Source organism: Acinonyx jubatus, chromosome B1 (genome assembly GCF_027475565.1).
Source record: "Acinonyx jubatus isolate Ajub_Pintada_27869175 chromosome B1, VMU_Ajub_asm_v1.0, whole genome shotgun sequence".
Taxonomy (NCBI): Eukaryota; Metazoa; Chordata; class Mammalia; order Carnivora; family Felidae; genus Acinonyx; species Acinonyx jubatus.
The window spans coordinates 6634804-6652648 of record NC_069382.1 but is presented as its reverse complement, the minus strand read 5'-3'; the positions used below and the strand labels follow the sequence as shown (position 1 = coordinate 6652648).

Sequence of the window (17845 nt, the reverse complement as noted above, 5' to 3'; positions counted from 1 at the left end):
ACAATTATTATGAGACGAGACCATGTTTGCATTGTAAGAAACCTGCCAGACTGTCTTCTAAAGTATCTGTGTCACATTCCTTCCCACCACAGGTCCTCGTGGTTCCTCAGGCTGGTCAGCAGAATGTTTTGTGAATTTTTCTAAATTTTAGCATCATCTTAATGTGCAGTAGTAAGTGGTAACTCACTTAATTTGCTTTTCCCTAAAAGTGAGTGGTGTTGAGGATGTTTCTGTATATTAATTTGCTATCTAAGTTCTGTATTGGTATCTCTCCTCAGAACTCTACTTATTTTTATTTTTTAAATTTTCTTCTTTTTAGGTGTTATGAGTCTTTACCATATTTTCCATACAAATCCTTTCTTCTGGTATCTGTTATGCAAAGATCTCCTTGTCTGCAGAAGCCTTTCCATTCTCTTAGCAGAATCTTCTGCAGAGTAACATTGTAATTTTGATGAAACTCGCCATTATCGATGTTTCTCTTTCATGGATCATGCTTTTGGTGTTGTATACAAAAACTTACCTCTATGCCCAAGTTCAAGTAGGTATTTTCTTATTCCAGAATTTTTTAAGTTTGCATTTTGCTTTTAAGTTTATGTGAGTTCCAGCGTGTGGTGGGTTTTCTGTTCATTTCTCCACGCAGCGGAACAGTCGCTGCAGCTGTTACTGAAAAGAATCCCCCCGCACCGCTGTGCTCCGAAGGCCAAGCTCGGGTGACTATGTTTGAATGGGTCTATTTTCAGGCCCTCAATTCTGTTCCATTTACCTATGGGTCTGTTCTGTCGCCAATGTCGTTCTCTAATCGCGATGGCCCTTTGGGTTAATTTTTGGAATGAGCGGAAGGTGGTGAGGAATCTTTGACTTTTTCTCCCTAAGTGTGCAAGCTATTCTAACGTTGGAAACGGTTTTAAAAATCTACAACTTACCGGGATTCTGATTCAGATGGCATTGAGTCTATTGGCAAATTTGGGAAGATGTGTCATGTTAACAATACTGTATTTGCCTATCATGAACATGCTTTGTGAAGACTCTCTCTGAGGGGCACCTGGGTGGCCTGGACAGTTAAGTGACGCTTGATTTCGGCTCAGGTCATCGAGGTCACAGCAGGGCGCCTGCTAGGGAATCTCAGCCTCCCTCTCCGCCCCTCCCCCGCCCGTGCTCTCTGTTTCTCTCTCAAAATAAATAGATAAAAAAAATTTTTAAACACTCTCTTTTATATCCTTTCACGGTGTTTCCGTGTTCGGCATGCAAATTTGTATTCATTTTGTTATATTTGAGATCTAAGCATTTCACTTATTTGTGCCGTAGAGTCTGAATACACAATTGTCAGCAAATTTAAAATTCCTTGACAAAATAAAAGACGTTGCACCCGCCTGAGGAAAATTTTCTCCACGACCCACAAGAACCCGGAGGGCAAAACGACCAAAACTGCGTCATTACTGGGCACGCGGTCACCACACTGGGGGGAACCCAGAGCCTCCTTCCGTCTCTTCCAACAGGAGCTGACTTACTCCCTTGTTACGTAGCTGATAACCTCACGTACTTAATAATCCAAAGGCAGGCCCTGCTTACACTGGAGGCCAATCAAGATGAATGTCATCATAGCTCCCTTCTTTAACAAGGGCTCTTCCATCCAGTTAAGCAAATCATTTAGATACGGCCTTGATCTCAGCACAGATTTAAGCCATTATTTACACTGAAAACCGTGGTATCAGGTTTAAGGCACCTACTTTGTACACTCCCCGTATCTTTCCCCTGTGGTTTAATGTGTAGGACACACGAGGGGTTAAAACGTTTACACCTTGCACCAGGCACCTCGGGCGCTCACCCCCAGCGAAGGGGGCAGGGTCCTCGTCCCGCCTGGGGGGTCGCGGGGCTGCGCGACCCCTCCCCACCGTGCACGTGTGCACCCCGGAGCCGCACCAGGGCCCCTACATCCCCCGAAACAATCCCGAATCCCTGCACCTGCCCACAGCATGCTGTGACTTCCACCCAAAGGCCCTGGATGAATGGGCACGCCCGGAAAATACGTCCTGGTTAAAGCCTCCACGCCGGGCGGGGCGGATAAACAACGAGCTTCTCTCTCGCTATTTAAGAGAAACATCCCGCAACAGCCCCCTCCCACGAGTGCGGCCGCACAGAGACGTCACTCACGGCAGATACCGTCCCTCGTAGTCCCTGGTGTCGCCTAGTCCATCGCCCCCCGAGGGAACACGTCCCCGGTCTAGCATCTAGGGCAGGGGCGCGATGCGCGGATGCGCATGCGTTCCATGCGGGCCAGAGGCAGCGGGTCGGCGCGCCCCCTGCAGGCCTTCAGGGCGCAGCGCAGGAAGCTCTGCGCTCATTGGATGGACAACAGCACCCCTGGTGATCATTGGTTATTGGTTACCTAAACGCAATCGGCTATGCCCTGTCACTTATGCAGGTGTTCACACTAGAGCCCAGATGGTGAAGAATAAACCGGCACTGCTTTCCCAGTAGAGAAGCTGCCTTATCACAGCATACACACCTGACTCGCATCAATGCTACATTGCGGCGCCACAGGGGTCAGAAGCTGCCTTTTTTGTGTGTCCAGAAGCAACTTTGACGAAGTAGAATGGAGTGATTCATTGGCTTTACTTCTATTATTGTTGCACTTGTGGCATATTTATGTTATTATTATACACTATATATTACATCTGATTTTTTTCATGTCCTCCTATGCCACAAATTGAATAAACTGCTATGGACTGTATTACTGAGAATGTCTACAATTTATGATAAACCCTCTTCCTCTCCTGCTTGTCCTGATTTTTATTCCACCACCATTAGCCCCTAAATCATAAAAGATTCGAGGAAGCTCCAAAGCGTCACACACATTCTCTGCCTGTCCTCACTCAAGTTCCCCTCCCCACAACGCGCTGTCTCCTTCACTGAGTCCCGGGGCGGGGCCTGCGGCTCCCCTGTGCTCTGAGGGGTCCTAGTTCCCCCCAGGACCTCAGGTTGACAGCCTCAGCCCCTGACAGCCAAACTATCAGCTCCCTGGAGCCCAAACGCAAGGGTTTTGGCGTCACCTGCTGGCCATCGCGTATGCAACAGGAGCGGATGCTAGTGTGGTCTTCCTAAAACTGAAAATAATCACGGTATTAGTAAAGCCTGTTAAAAACCCAAAACAAATGGGCAACAGCCTTGAAAAGTCCATGAGCAGACAACACCACGTTAGTGAAGCATGCTGAACTTAATTTATCTAATTTTTAATTTCAATTTGGCCTAGTTGTATCTTGTTTCTGCCTATGGAAATCATAAGCAAGACCTAAACCATTCCCACAAGTTCATTTGTGGTAACGAGCAACCAGTTCCCATTATTTTTAAAAATGTAGTAGCACAATGTATCGCTATGAATCATAAACAGCCAGTGTCTCCCCACTACACAGTGTGCTTTATAACAATATATCCCTGTGCCTCCTCCTAGGTTGCATGTAGCGCTCTTGGATCACAGAGTGAATATTTAGTGTGTGCGCAGCAAATTTGCTTATTGCAACTCAAGGATTCATTGATTCTAGTTCTATTATTACTTCGTTATTCATATATCTATGCATTATTTTATATGCTATATTAAAGGTATACGACCTAAGTCCTTTCTATCACTCGGTCTCCTGTTATGATGCACTTATATCGGCAATAATTTTTACAGAATCTCTGTAACTCAATCCAGATACTTTCTCCCTCTCCTCTCTGTCCTTGTATTTATTCCTCTACGCCTAGCCCATGAAACACTATTCCCCTCCAAAGCACCATGCTCATCATCCTGTCACTTTCTTCACATAACCCCCCCTCCCCAGAATGTGGTGACTCCTTCAGCGAGTCCCTGGGAGGGGCCAGCATGTCACCTGGACTCTGTAGGGTCCTGGGTCCCCTCAGATCCCCAGGCACTCTGAAATCCACAATCTGGAGCCAAAGGGAAAGATCTTAGCGCCACCTGCTGGCTGTGGGGGGGTGCATCAAGCGTTAATGCATCCATTTCTCCCAACAGTGATAATAATGACCGTAGGAGTAACATCTGTTACAACGTCAAAAGCAAACGGACACCACCGTTGAATGTTCCCAAGCAACAGCACCAGTTTAGTCAAATTAGCAAAGCTTATTTGCCATATTTTCCAATACCAACTGACCCTGGGTCTTGGCTTTTTCTGCTTCTGGAAATAGTGAAGAAATCTTAGTGTTTCTCAAGGTTCAAAGGAGGGATCCAGTAACTAATTCCATATCGCTGAAGAATGTTCTTATAACCAGTCACTAAAATGGTCATCCTTCTCCCTGAATATAAGATGGTTTATAACAATATATCCTTGTACCCATCCCATGTTTGGAGTACTCTGGGGTCAGAAAGAGTACTGACCCCGGGGGGGGGGGGGCATAAATTTTCACCAGGTTCTTATTCAACGATTTATCAGTGGTACTTCTGTATGGCTTAACTTTTCACATATAGACTATTTTTACTGTATACTCTATTAAAGCTACATAACATGGGTTCTTTTTATTACTCACTCCTTTGTCATCTGCTCAGATGCATTGGTATGTGCCCTTATTTTCATAGAGTGTTTGCAGCTTATGATGAATCCTTTTCCCCCTCCTCCTTGTCTTGGTTTTCATTCCTTCACCACTGGTCCATGAGCCCATGGGAACTGCTATTTGATTCCTAAGAATCATGCTTCTTCTGTGCCTTTCCTCATGCAACCTCCTCTCTCCAACGTGGTGTCTCCTTCACTGAGTCCCGGTGGGGTGGGGGGAGGGGAAGGCAGCGGCTCCCCTGTGCTCTGAGGAGTCCTAGTTCCCCCCAAGACCTCAGGTTGACAGCCTCAGCCCCTGACAGCCAAACTATCAGCTCCCTGGAGCCCAAACGCAAGGGTTTTGGCGTCACCTGCTGGCCATCGCGTATGCAACAGGAGCGGATGCTAGTGTGGTCTTCCTAAAACTGAAAATAATCACGGTATTAGCAAAGCCTGTTAAAAATCCAAAACAAATGGGCAACAGCCTTGAAAAGTCCATGAGCAGACAACACCACGTTAGTGAAGCATGCTGAACTTACTTTACCTGATTTTTAATTTGGTCTGGTTATATCTTGTTTTTGCCTATGGAAATCACAAGCAAGATCTAAACTATTTCCTCAAGTTGATATGTGGTAACGAGCAACCAATTCCCATTATTTTAAAAATGTAGTAGCACAATGTATCGCTATGAATCATAAACAGCCAGTGTCTCCCCAGTACATAGTGTGCTTTATAACAACATACCCCTGTGCCTCCTCCTAGGTTGCATGCATGTAGTGCTCTTGGATCACAGAGTGAATATTTAGTGTGTGCGCAGAAAACTTGCTTATTACAACTCAAGGATTCATTGATTCTAGTTCTATTATTACTTCATTATGCATATATCTATGCATTATTTTATATATTATTATATTAAAGTCACATAAGACTTTTTTTTATCACTCTCTCCTTTGTCTCCTGATAGCATGCACGGACATTGGCGATAATTTTTACAGAATGTTTGTAATTAAATCCAGATCTTCTCTCCCTCTCCTCTCTTTGTATTTTCCCCTCCCCCCCCCCCAGCCAATGAGCCCATGAAACGCTATTCCCCTCCAAAGCACCATGCTCATCATCCTGTCACTTTCTTCACTCAACATCCCCTCCCCAGAATGTGGTGACTCCTTCAGTGAGTCCCTGGGAGAGGCCAACATGTCCCCTGGGCTCTATAGGGTCCTGGTTCCCCACAGATCCCCAGGCACTCTGAAATCAGCAATCCGGAGCCAAAATGAAGGGTCTTGGGGCCACCTGCTGGCTTTGGTGGGTGCATCAGGTGTGAATGCACCCATTTCTCCCAACAGTGATAACAACCACGGTAGGAGTAATGTCTGTTACAGTCAAAAGCAACCGAAGACTAGTGTTGAAAGTTCCCGAGCAACAGCACCAGTTTAGTCAAATAAGCAAAGCTCATTTGCCGTATTTTCCAATACCAACCGACCCTGGGTCTTGGCTTTTTCTGCTTCTGGAAATTGTAATGAAAACATAGTGTTTCTCAAGGTTCAAATGAAGGATCGAGTAACCAGTTCCACATCTCTGAACATTCTTATAACCAGTCACTGTGCAGAAGAAACAGTCATTCTTCTCCCCGAATATAAGCTGGTTTGTGACAATATATCCCTGAACCCATCCCATGTTTGGAGTACTTCAGGCTCAGAAAGTTTTTGCGTGTGTCCTGAATTTTCACCAAGTACTATTCAACAGTTTATTGGTGGTACTTCAGTATTGCTTAACTTTTCACATATATATAATTTTTACTGTATACTCTATTAAAGCTACATAACATGGGTTCTTTTCATTACTCCTTTGTCACCTGCTCAGATGCATGGTTATGTGCCCTTATTTTTATAGAGTCTTTGCAGCTTATGAAAAATCCTTTTTTCACCTCCTCGTCTTGGTTTTTATTCCTACACGACTGGTTCATGAGCTCATGGGAAATGCTATTTGATCCCTAAGATTCATGCATCTTCTGAGCCTTTCCTCACACAACCTCTTCTCCCCAATGTAGTGCCTCCTTCACTGAGTCCCTGAGAGAGAGGCCAGGGGGTCTGACAGTGGCTGTGATCAGCTTCCTGGAACCAAAACCCCGGGACAGGTACTTAGCGCCACCTGGTGTCCGTGGGAGATGTAGCCGGTCATCCTTTTCATATGATAATGACAGTAGTATTAAAGTCTGTTAAAATCTAAAAGAAATGGAGCCCAGCTTTGAAAATTCTCTGAGCAGGGAAAACAAATTTAGTAAAACAAGCACATCTTAAATTTGGCTATTTTCTGAGACTCACTGGTTCTGTGTCATATTTTGTGTGTCCTCTGTAAATCACAAGCAAAACTTGTGATTAACTGGCTTCCAAATAGCCAGGAAGCAATTCTTTATGATTAGAGAGTTATAATATTATTACCAATCACTGTGAAGAATAAACTTTCACTGCTTTCCTGGTATACAAGCTACCTTTTTTCTTTCTTACAAGCTACTTTATAACAATACAGTCCTGAGCCTCATCCCATATGTGGTGTGAGTCTTCCTGGGTCATAAGTCATGCACTATTTTTAGTGTGTGCACAATAAACTTTTACTAAGTACTATTCAGTTATTCATTGCATTTACTTCTGTTACTGATACACTTGACATATATACATATTATTTAATACACTAGTATATTAAAGGTATATAACATGGTTTTTTTAAATAACTCTAATTTGTCACCTAAGATGCATTTTATTTTTATAGAATCTATTTTATAGAATTTATTTTATTTTTATAGAATCTCTGCAATTTAATAAACATAAATCCACCACCCCTCCTCTAGCCCATGAACCTATGGGAAATGGTATTCCACTCCAAAGAATCATGCTCTTTCTGTGCTTTTGTTTTACTCAGTCTTCCCTCCCAGAATGTGGTGACTCCTTCACTGAGTCCGTGTGAGGGGCCAGCAGCCCCTGTTTTATCGTGGGGTCCTAGCTCCTCCCAGACCCTCAGGTACCAGTGTCTGATGGCAGTTCTGATTCCTCTGCTTTTTGGAGAAGAAACGACGGGGTTATAGCACCACCTAGTGGACATTGGAGGAGGCGCGCAGCGGATGTGAAGGCTTCTTTGTTCACTTACTTGTTCATTCTTTTGTTTATTATAATAATGATGACACTATTAAAGCCTGTTAAAGTCAAGACAAATGGAGGCAGCATAAAAAATTCCCTAAGCTGAGAAATTCAGTTTAGTGGGATAAGCAAACCATCATTTAGCTTAGTTTGTAAGACAGATTCGGACTGAGTCATTTTCTTTTTCATGTCTCTGGAAATCAAAAAGCAAAACTAAAACGGTTTCCCAAAGTTGATATGAGATAACCGCAAAGAAATTCCCTACCATTAAAAAAATTTTTAATAGTATACCTAGTCACTGTGAAGAATGAGCAGTCACTGTCTTCTCATTATATAACCTGGTTTGTAACAATCTATTCCTAAGCCTCATTCCCTATTTGGTTTCTATGCTCTTGGGTCCCAAACTGTCTTTTTGGCGTCTGCACAATGAACTTTGTCAAATTACTACACTGATTCGTTGACTTTCCTTTTCCTTCTCTTATTTATTGCTGAACTTTTGATAAATAAAATGTAATAGAATTATATGGAAGGTACATAATATGGCTTCTTATCACTATCTTTTGTCACCTAAGATGCATAGTTACAGGCTGTTCTTTTAATAGAATCTTTACAATTTATGATAAATCCTTTCCCCTCTCCTTGTCCTGATCTGTATTCCCCCACTCCTAGCTCACGGGCCTATCAGAAATGCTTTTCCACTTCAAAACATCATGCTCCTTCTGTGTCTTTCCTCACGCAACCTCCCTTCACCAGAATGTGGTGCGTCCTTCAATGAGACCCTGGGCGGGGCCAACGGCTCCCCGGTGCTCTGAGGGGTCCTAGTTCCTCCCAGAGCCTCAGGTCTCTGATCAGAAACTTGGAGCCCAAACCACAGGGTCTTAGCGCCACCTGGTGGCCATGGGGGATGCATCAAGTGGGGATGCTTGCGTCCACGTTCCTCTTGGTTAAAGAAATGGGGGCGAGAGAGAAGGGAGGGCACAGCAGAGACCTAAATGAAGTGTGAAGACTAGAAGCAGAGCGGGGAGACCACAGGAACCTTCCCGCGGCCATGTGTGGGGTCTCCAGTTACTGAGAGATTACTGAAAGAACTCGGAGACGTTCCTTATTTCAGGAAACCTCAACAAAACCAACAAAACAGAAAATACTAACCTTTTACACATCAAAAACCTTTTACAAATTACTAAAATAACTCGATAATAAATTTTTTCAAATCACCTAAAACGGCCTTTACCAGAGTGCACTTTTACCCAACATTAACACTTACCGCTCTCAAGGAGAGGAGGAGGCAGCCAGAACAAGCCCTTGGCCCACCAAGGGGAGGAAAACTGGGGCTGAGTCTTGTTCATTGCTGGGCCATTTGTTAAAATAGATGTGAATTTGGAGACACCGTGGCCAGTTCTGTGGGTCTTCCTGTGCCTTGACAATCTTTGCTGTCATCACGGTGCACATCTGGTTTATATCCAGACACTATAACCTTCTCTCCAATGTCACGTCACTATTGAATTCCTTGAAGCATTTTGAAAGCCTGCTTTCCACTTTTTCAGAAATTGTTATTGGAACTGAAACACTTGATATATTTTCACAAACTGAATCCACTGCACTGGCAGCCAGACTAAGCGGGAGTCATGACCAGTAACTGCCACTCAACCCCTGCGCACGTGGTCAGTCTTCATCATCCCAAAGGTAGCCTTTCCCACCACTTCTGACGGCATGGATTCATTTTTGTCCTTAAAAGCTTGAATTTACAGATCATGTGTCCTTTTGTGTCTGGCTAAGTCTGTTAAATTTGTTCTAATCATTGGCCGATTTGTAGGTCACTAATTCACATTGCTGATTATTCTGTTTAATGACTATTCAATATTTACTTACCTATTCTGTGTTAACGGGCATGATGTGAATATTGTAGGGGTTAACTAATGAAGGTGCTGCTGTGAACATTCTTGTCCGTGACTTTTGGAGACCATATATGGAAGACTTTTTGTTGCAGCTGAACCATGAATAGATACGTTAAATCGTAGGACGCGCTTATGTGGATCTTTAAACTTCCAAACCACTTGCCCAGATTGTCCCAAGGCACACATCCTGGGTCATTCGAGAGCTCCAACACTTAAGCCAAACAAAACTGACCAAATTTTCTGTTTTCTGTCGCTCGAGTTAGCAGAATACACACCCTTCCCAGCTGTCTGGAGACGGACATAAACCATGATGTTGGAGCTGGGCTGTGAGTCGGGGCTGCAGTAGCGGGGTTTCTGACCTTGACCGTGGAAAGGGGAGCTCACACTTTCTCAGACTGCCCCACACCTTTGTCACAAACAATAGGCATCCTGTGTCCATTTGTCCTTCAACTTGTAGGTCAGTCTTTTCTTTTTTTCTTTAAAGAATTGTGGTAAAATACGTATAAAGATTTACCATTTTAACGATTTTTGAGTATATAATTCAGTGGCATTAAGTACATTCACATTGTTGGACAACCATCACCACTATCCAAAATTCAGAATGTTTTCAGCATCCCAAACTCCCTGATAACTCCTTCCCCAGCCCCCAGTTACTTCTACTTTCTGTCTCTTTGGATTTGATCACTACATGTACCTCATGTAAGTGGAATCCCACGGTATTTGTCCTTCTGGGTTGGCTGAAATCACTTGGCACAGTGATTTCAAGGTCTATCCCTGTTGTAATTTAATCTATGTCAGAATTGCATTTTTTTCAGGCTGCACCTCTATACCACGTTTTGTCTATCCATTCGTCTGTTGATGGACATTTGGGGTTGTTTCTACCTTTTGATTGCAAATGATGCTGAGTATCTCACGCCCCCCTCCCCTGCTTTCAACGATTTGGGCTATATACCTAGTAGAGGGTTTGCTGGCTTGTATGGTTAATTCTGTGTTTAACCTTTTGAGGACCTGCTGAGCTGTTTTCCACTGTAGAAATTTTATACCATTTACACCCCTGTGGGCAATGCACAAGGATTGTGGCTTCTTCATATCCTTGACAACATTATTACTTTGTAAACAGCCATCCTAACAGGGGTCACGTGACATCTCATGGTCATTTCCATTTCATCAGTCCTTTCTGCCTAGTGATGTTGAACATTTTTCACAGGCTTATTGGCCAACTGAAGGTCTTCTTTGGAGAAATGTCTATTCAATCCTTTGCCCAATGACTAATGGGGGTCATTTGTTTCCGTCTGTTACTTTTTAAATTTGAGAAATAATCCACGGTGACTTTCACGCAGGATTTTAAACGGTACCTATATACCGGCATCCTTCCCCGTGTCCGCCCTCACACGGCCTCTGGGGTGAAGCCCTTGCTCAGGAAGCCGCACTCAGGCTGCCGCACTTCCCTCCTCCCGCAGACACCAGGCCTGCGTCCACGCTCCACTTGCCCAAATGTCCTTCCCTTCTCGTCCTTCTCCTTGCTCATCTTCACCCAACTAATTCTAGTCATGCTTTAAGATTCAGCTCAGGGCCATTTCTCCAATCCTCCTCCCAAGCAGGCCAGGCTGACCCTGGTGGCGCTCCCGCATTTACCCCACTCGGCCGAGGTCTCTGCATCTGACCCTTGAGACAGAGCTCCCGGGGTCTGTCTCCCTCCCCGGACGCCATCTGTCGTGGAGAGGGTGCGCCTTTGTCATCCGCCTGCGGCAATACCTGGCACGCAAGAAGAGCTCGGTGTTTGCCTAACAGAACTCGACTCTTGATTCATAGAAACTGCTACCAGAAAGGCTATTTTGTCAGGAACGCATGGCAGTACCTGTTTCACTGCGCCCTCGCCTGCGCTGGGAATTACAGTATTTGCAGCCAGGCCTGGGGGCGGGGCTCGGGGCAGCAGAGCCCAGGGAGCGATGGCCCAAGTGGGACTTGGGAACCAGGGCTGGGGCGCAGGACAGGGGAGGATGCTTTGGTGCTGGGGGGACAAAGCTGCGCCCCGGCTGAGGGTGGAGCTCAGAGCAGGCGCAGCTCCGGGCCCCGTACGTGGTGAGGCACTGTCGTGCCCCAAGCGTCCCCCTCCTCGGGGACGGAGCACAGCAATGACCAGAGCCCCCGGGGGCAAGTCCGTGCAGTGACCACTCTGTCAGCTGGCTCAGCTTTGGTGCAGACTGTGGGAGACCTCGGCAGCAAAGGCTAATAACGCGCCCCGAGGTGGGGTTGTCCTCCTTTCCCTTTCCAGTGGGCTGAGGCTCATCTGACGGACCGGACGCCGAGCTGCTCTGGACCGGGGACGGAGCTACACTGATAAAATGCTTCCCGGATCTTCTTATGGCCGTCCTTGGGTTTTGAACTCTGCAAGGTTGTTGCTGCTGCTCTGTCATAATCCAAAGCTTTCCCAGAGCTATTTTTGCCAGTTTGTAGTTGTTCATTGTTTTTGTGGGAGAGATGAGCATTGGGCCTTCCTACCCCTCCACCTTGCAGATGTCACCCCTCAGGTTTTCCTTTCTAGAGTTACTTTTTCTCACACTCAGAGATGGGCATGGTCATGTAAGAAGTTAAATCTAGTCTTCTCATCTCCAAAAGGAAAACAGAATTTCGAAGAAAACAGTTCCCCAATCTTGCCATCTATAATGTTACAATGATTGTCAGAGGCAGCTGAAATTTTCAGGGCCCATCACGATGAACTTGTGTCTCGGTTTCAGTGCGTGTTACTGGGGGACTGTCCACAGGAAAGGAAAACCACCCTTGGAGCTGTCGCCGCTTTAAACATCTCTGTAAAATGTGCTTAGTTTACCAAGAAAAGGTCCAAGCCGACCGGCCAGCTTCAGAGCCGTGGCCACCTTGGGAGCCCCGACCGCCTGAGAGGTGCCTATCTCCTCTCCCAGAGGTCAGACCCTCTTCCCTCAGCACTATAGCTAAGGCCTTAGGGGAACAGGCGGTCAAGGGACACCCTTGAAGACACGAGCTCATCTGTCACAGGTTAGGAATATTAACTGAACAGATTATCTGCACTCTTGTATGCTCATTACTGTGCATCTGTGACCATCCCTGTCACCTCGCTCCAAGTCCTCAGATGACCCACGGGAACCAAGTTTCTTTACCCCACTGGTGTCTCGTGACACTATAGTTGCACACGGACCAAACCCCCCAAATAAGAAAACAGGTGCTCAAATCCTTTGAGGACTTCCTCTGCAGGACAAGTGTAAGACCTGGAGACTCTGAAGCACAGAAGATGTTGAATGTGGAACCATCTCCAGAACTGGTTCTGGAGTTCCCAGCTCCAAGAGAAAGCCATTTGAGGACATGAGTTTCCCTTACCCACTGCTCACTGACCCTCCCTGTCACCATACCCAGCCCAGTCCTAGTTCTCTGAGTACATCAGCCTGAACTACGGTAAGGAGAACAATCACCAAGTTTCTAGTCTTTTCCGCGGAGGAAAGCAATCTCTGGGTGATCACTGTGCTGAACTGATTAATATCACTACATTTAAAATGCAAAGGTAGCTCTAACTCAGTTTATTAGTTCCTAAAGCCAAACTGCGCAGCTCTTCTTTGGGGAAAACTGCAGCCCAGAGAAAGGTCACCAACTGTTGACTCATGACCACATATAGACGGAAGAATTCTGAAAACTCTGGATTAAACGAAAAGAACTGTAGTTGATCTGTACCAATCTGCACTGCATTTAGTGAAGAGATTTTCACTGCATTTAGTGAAAATTTAGGGATTTTCACATTTTAAAAATTATTTTAATTAAAACATTAGAAATCAAATTATCAAATTATGACTGAGGTGAAAAAGTTACATTTCTTCCTGCAGCACCCAGGCAGTGAGAACCCTTAGATTTCAGAACAGCGGGATTCAATGATAGGCTGACCGCAATCATGTCTGAAATTCAAAAGAGAAACCAATGAGAAGACTTTGATAGAAGTAACTCTGATACAACATCTAATATTAAAATGGAAAAGCTACTTTAAATAATAACTGCAACATTAATGATAAATTAATGAGAACATTAAGTTTAAATTATAATGAAATAGTCTAAGGGTATAAGTATCAATATCAGTAACATTATTTATATAATCTGTGCTTAGACTACTAATACTGAATTATGCAGTAATTCCTGAAAATAATTATACCTTATTAATACCAAATTATGAAGTACTACTAATATATTCTACATTACTAACTTATTAGTCTGATATAATACTTAATGTCAATAAAATTTTAACGGAATGTTTTCTAAGTTTCCCAGAAATATTTATATAGAAGTTGTGTGAGGTATTGTTTGGCCAACAAAGAAAACAATGTTTAAAGTGTTGGCATTTTCCAGTTAATGATTTTTTTTTAAGTATTTGTTTAGAGAAGTTTTAGGTTTACCACAAAACTGAGAGAAAGGTACAGATATTTTTCATCTATTGCCTGACTCTATACATGCACAACACCCGCCCCCCACCCCCCCCCACCCCTTATCAACACCATTTGCCAGAGGGGTACGTCTTTTGTTTTTTACCAAGGATAGCCCTACACTGACACATCATCACCCAGAGTCCACAGTTTACCTCACAGTCACTCTTGGTTGTACATTCTATGGGTTTGGACAAGTGTATAATGACATAGATCCATCATACAACAACATCATTCAGAATATTTTCACTGCCCTAAAAATCCTCTGTGCTGATCAAATTTTTAAAAATTGTGTATTTGCAAAAAAAAAAAAAAAAGGAATACCAGGAAGTTATATTTTAATGTCCTTTAATTTTCCACATAATAAAATCATTATTATTCACTTTACATTAATGAAGAATTCCTAATATTGATTCATGTTCTCACATGAAGTGTTAAGTGGTTTGCACTATGGCATACTGTAAATATATCATTTTCTGCTGAAGAGCAGTTTATTTGAATATTCAAGTAACTACCCACTAAACTATTTTAATCGAAAACATTCAGCCTATGCCATAAAATATTTGCTGTGTTTCTACTAATTTCAAATTTCATAATAATTGCTTGCATCTCAATGTAATTTATACAATTATGCCATTTTAATTGTTTTAGAAAAGTTTCCTCTGAACATTCACAGTTCTGTAGTGTGTGAGTGAGCCCAGCATGAAATGTGGCCAGATGACAGACCCTAAGATAGAGCTTAAAACAGAATTATTTCACTCTCTGCATGACTGGAACATAAGAATCTCCATATTTCATATGAACCAGCAATATACATCACGCCTAAGAGACTCATCTATATTTTTACATTACCCTAGTTCTCTAAAAACCAAGATGTAACAGATTTCCAACATCAAGTTTTAATATGTTTTTAAAATATGGTAATTCCTATATAATAGTGGCAATAACAAAATACCATTGTGTTCCTGTATTATGCTAGAGTGATCATTCAACAGGATTTAGTACTTACTCATATCTTCCCTTTGTTATTCTCCTGTATCAAATTAAAAAGCCAGAGGAGTCTGGGAAATAGAAAGGAGGTCTGTCTACTTAGAGAAGAAAATTGCCACTGAGCCCCAAAAAGCAGGAGAAAAACTAGTTCCGTGGAGATAAATGTAAATCCTAGAGACTTTTCTGTAGGAGACTCAGCCCAGCAAGCTCAGAGGAGAGTGACTCCCAAGTCAACCTAGCATCCCAGGTACGTGATGTGAACATGCCCACGAGCACACCGGCTCCTCTGCCCTCTCCAGTCAGGGCCGACGTGCAGTGTCCTTCCATTCTGTTACATCATGTACAGTTTACCCATCAATTTTCAGCCAAGGTTTTTAGTTTTTATTTTGGCTACTTTTCACTGTCATGAATGTTTCGTACAAAATGATTTTCATGGAAGAAATCTTTATCAATTCACTTACTATTTGGAATATTCTCAAATGTGACATGGGGGGAGGCACTGTGACACACTGAGTGTGGCTCACTGCTCAGCCTTTCTACTTCCCACCCTCTCCAAGCTGGCATCTGGCAGTGACAAAGTCGCAACACCAGCCTTAAATCCCACAGCACCGGCATTTCAGGCAGTTGTTCGGGACTGAGCTGGTGCACAGAGCTGGCAGAGCAGAGCTGGACGGCAGGAGCAAACATGTGCTCTTTTTTAAAACAATTTTTAATGTTTTTATTTATTTTTGAGAGAAAGAGAGAGCACGAGTTGGGGAGGGGCAGAGAGAGAAGGACACACAGAACCCGAAGCAGGCTCCAGGCTCTGAGCTGTCAGCACAGAGCCAGACGCAGGGCTAGAACTAACAAACCAGGAGATGATGACCTGAGCCACAGTCGGACGTTTAACAGGCTGAGCCCCCAGGCACCTCTCAAACATGTGTTCTTGACACAAGGGAAGGTGAGGGCCACCAGGGAGGGATCATCCCTAAGGAGAACAGACCACGGCTCACTGGCTGCCTGGACACTGGCTCATCCCTTTGCTGAAGGTCACTGTTACCCCAAGGCCAGCTCCCCTACCCTTCAGTCAAGCTACATGGCTCCAATATCTTCTGTCAGGTTTAATTCCACTTCTGTTTTTACCAGAGACCTAGAGTCCAGAATAAATAGCCTGAATGTTCCAGCTCACCTCTGCCCCTGCTTCTCTCTAAATTGTATGAGCAGGAAGCAAACCATGCCATCCCCAGACTGGTCTGGACCCTCAGCCGGGTCGTGGTGTGCTCCTGGTCAACATAACCAATTGAGCAGAACAGCAACATCATTTCAGGCCGTTATGTGACAAACCTTGATGACAGATCAAGAGGAAGACAATTCCACCCAGCTGTCATGTCCAGACACAAACTAGAGACATCATCCAAGCCACAAAATACCAACTCCTTCCCTCTCCCAGCCTATGTAAGTGATCGCTGCTTCTTTACAAGATACAGCTGTAGTCTTATTCTATTCATACCTCCAGAGAGAGAAGGTTTCATAAGACACCAGTTAAACAATTATCCCTGCTTTCTGACAGAAAATATCTAGATCTTCTTCTAACTTTTAACTGTCCCCCGAAATCAACTAACACAAGTGAAAATCAGCTCCTTCTAAGACCTTCTTATTGAGAATTTCCAAAGTTCCATTTTGAAACTTGTCTCTAAATGAAAGGAGTAACGAATCCAATTTTTGTTCAATCTCAGGCACGTTTCGGACAGTCTTTAGCTGGAGGTCACTGACAGCTATGTATAAAGTATGAACATCTGCATGTGCGTAAAGGCATACACACTTTATTTTACAAACCCGGATCTGTGTTCTCAATGTTTAAACACACTATCACAATGCACGGTCAGTAAGCTGAGCTGAATGCCCCCCATGAGGACTGGCACAAAGACTGCCAGCCGTCGTGGGGCCACGATAAGCTGCTGGTTGTGGACGTGTGCGTGAGCAGCGGCGCAAAAACGTGGAATGGAGAATTTGCCATCATTAGTTGGAGCCCTGGGGCGACAGGAGCAAAGAAAAGGTGTTCACGGCCGTGTGTGTGCCACAGGTCCCCATCCATCAAGGCACTACTCAGTGAGGCAGATGAAGGGGTATCACGGTATCAGGAGACCCGGAAGAAACTGAGCTCTTGCGAGGCTGTGGCCCCTGCCCGTGGGTCTTCACTCCCCACCCATGGTCCTCTGTTAGGTTTCCTGCCTGACCTCAAGTGTGCGACAACCCCATCTGCAGCTGTGGAGTCTGGGATGGGATTCTCACAGAGCCAAGAATGGGAACCGCGAGGCAGATGCTCTTGGCTGAGGTGACAGATGGGTCAGTGAGTCAAATTTCTTCAAATTTCTATCAGGCTGTTCCACAGGCTCCGCTTGCACCCGCATCACATCTCTGCAGAATTCAAGGTGTACCTTCCACGAGAGAACAGCCGAAAGGTGTGTCATGACTGCCTCTACATTTGGTAGCCATGCACACAAAAGATGCCAGTCTCTTAAGCATCTTCCCGCCAAATCCCACACATCCTGGCATTACGACCTTGCTCTCTGGTGCTGAGTTCCCCTCTGGCCAACACCTAAAGGAAACAGGCCAGCGAAAGGAGTTCAGGGTTGCTCCTGTTTTACTCACCCCTCTCATTCCTGAGGAGGAGCCCCAGAGGAAAGTTCGATGCGATGACTTCAAGGAGAGAAGGAACTCTTCCGGGAGCGCTGGAGCAAACTCCCAAGATGAGGAGGGCAAGGCCGGGTGCACAGGGGCCAAGCCTGCTGCCCTGAAGTTCCTCAGTGCCCACTGCTTTGTCTGCAGCCACCGGGATGCTTTGTGTCCTGCTGAGCTCTCTCGTCTCCCAGGTCACAGGTCACCCCCAG

At 44.6% G+C, this 17845-nt stretch overlaps 1 protein-coding gene across 4 annotated transcripts in view; it reads right to left on the bottom strand.

Annotated features, from left to right (window-relative positions):
• The window catches only part of LOC106976749 (zinc finger protein 705A-like), a 51629-nt gene that overhangs the window by 19083 nt on the left and 14701 nt on the right, over positions 1–17845 (bottom strand). For 2 of the 4 annotated variants that reach the window (XM_053216248.1, XM_027077021.2), the window contains one exon: positions 13306–13466. The exons of 1 other annotated variant lie outside the window; for it this stretch is intronic. In XM_053216248.1, the coding sequence (XP_053072223.1) occupies positions 13461–13466 (6 nt within the window). In that variant the 3' untranslated portion in view covers positions 13306–13460. Of the gene's footprint in view, positions 1–13305; positions 13467–15008; positions 15047–17845 lie in introns of those variants that run through there. One more of the 4 variants, XM_053216249.1, reaches the window with a different exon arrangement.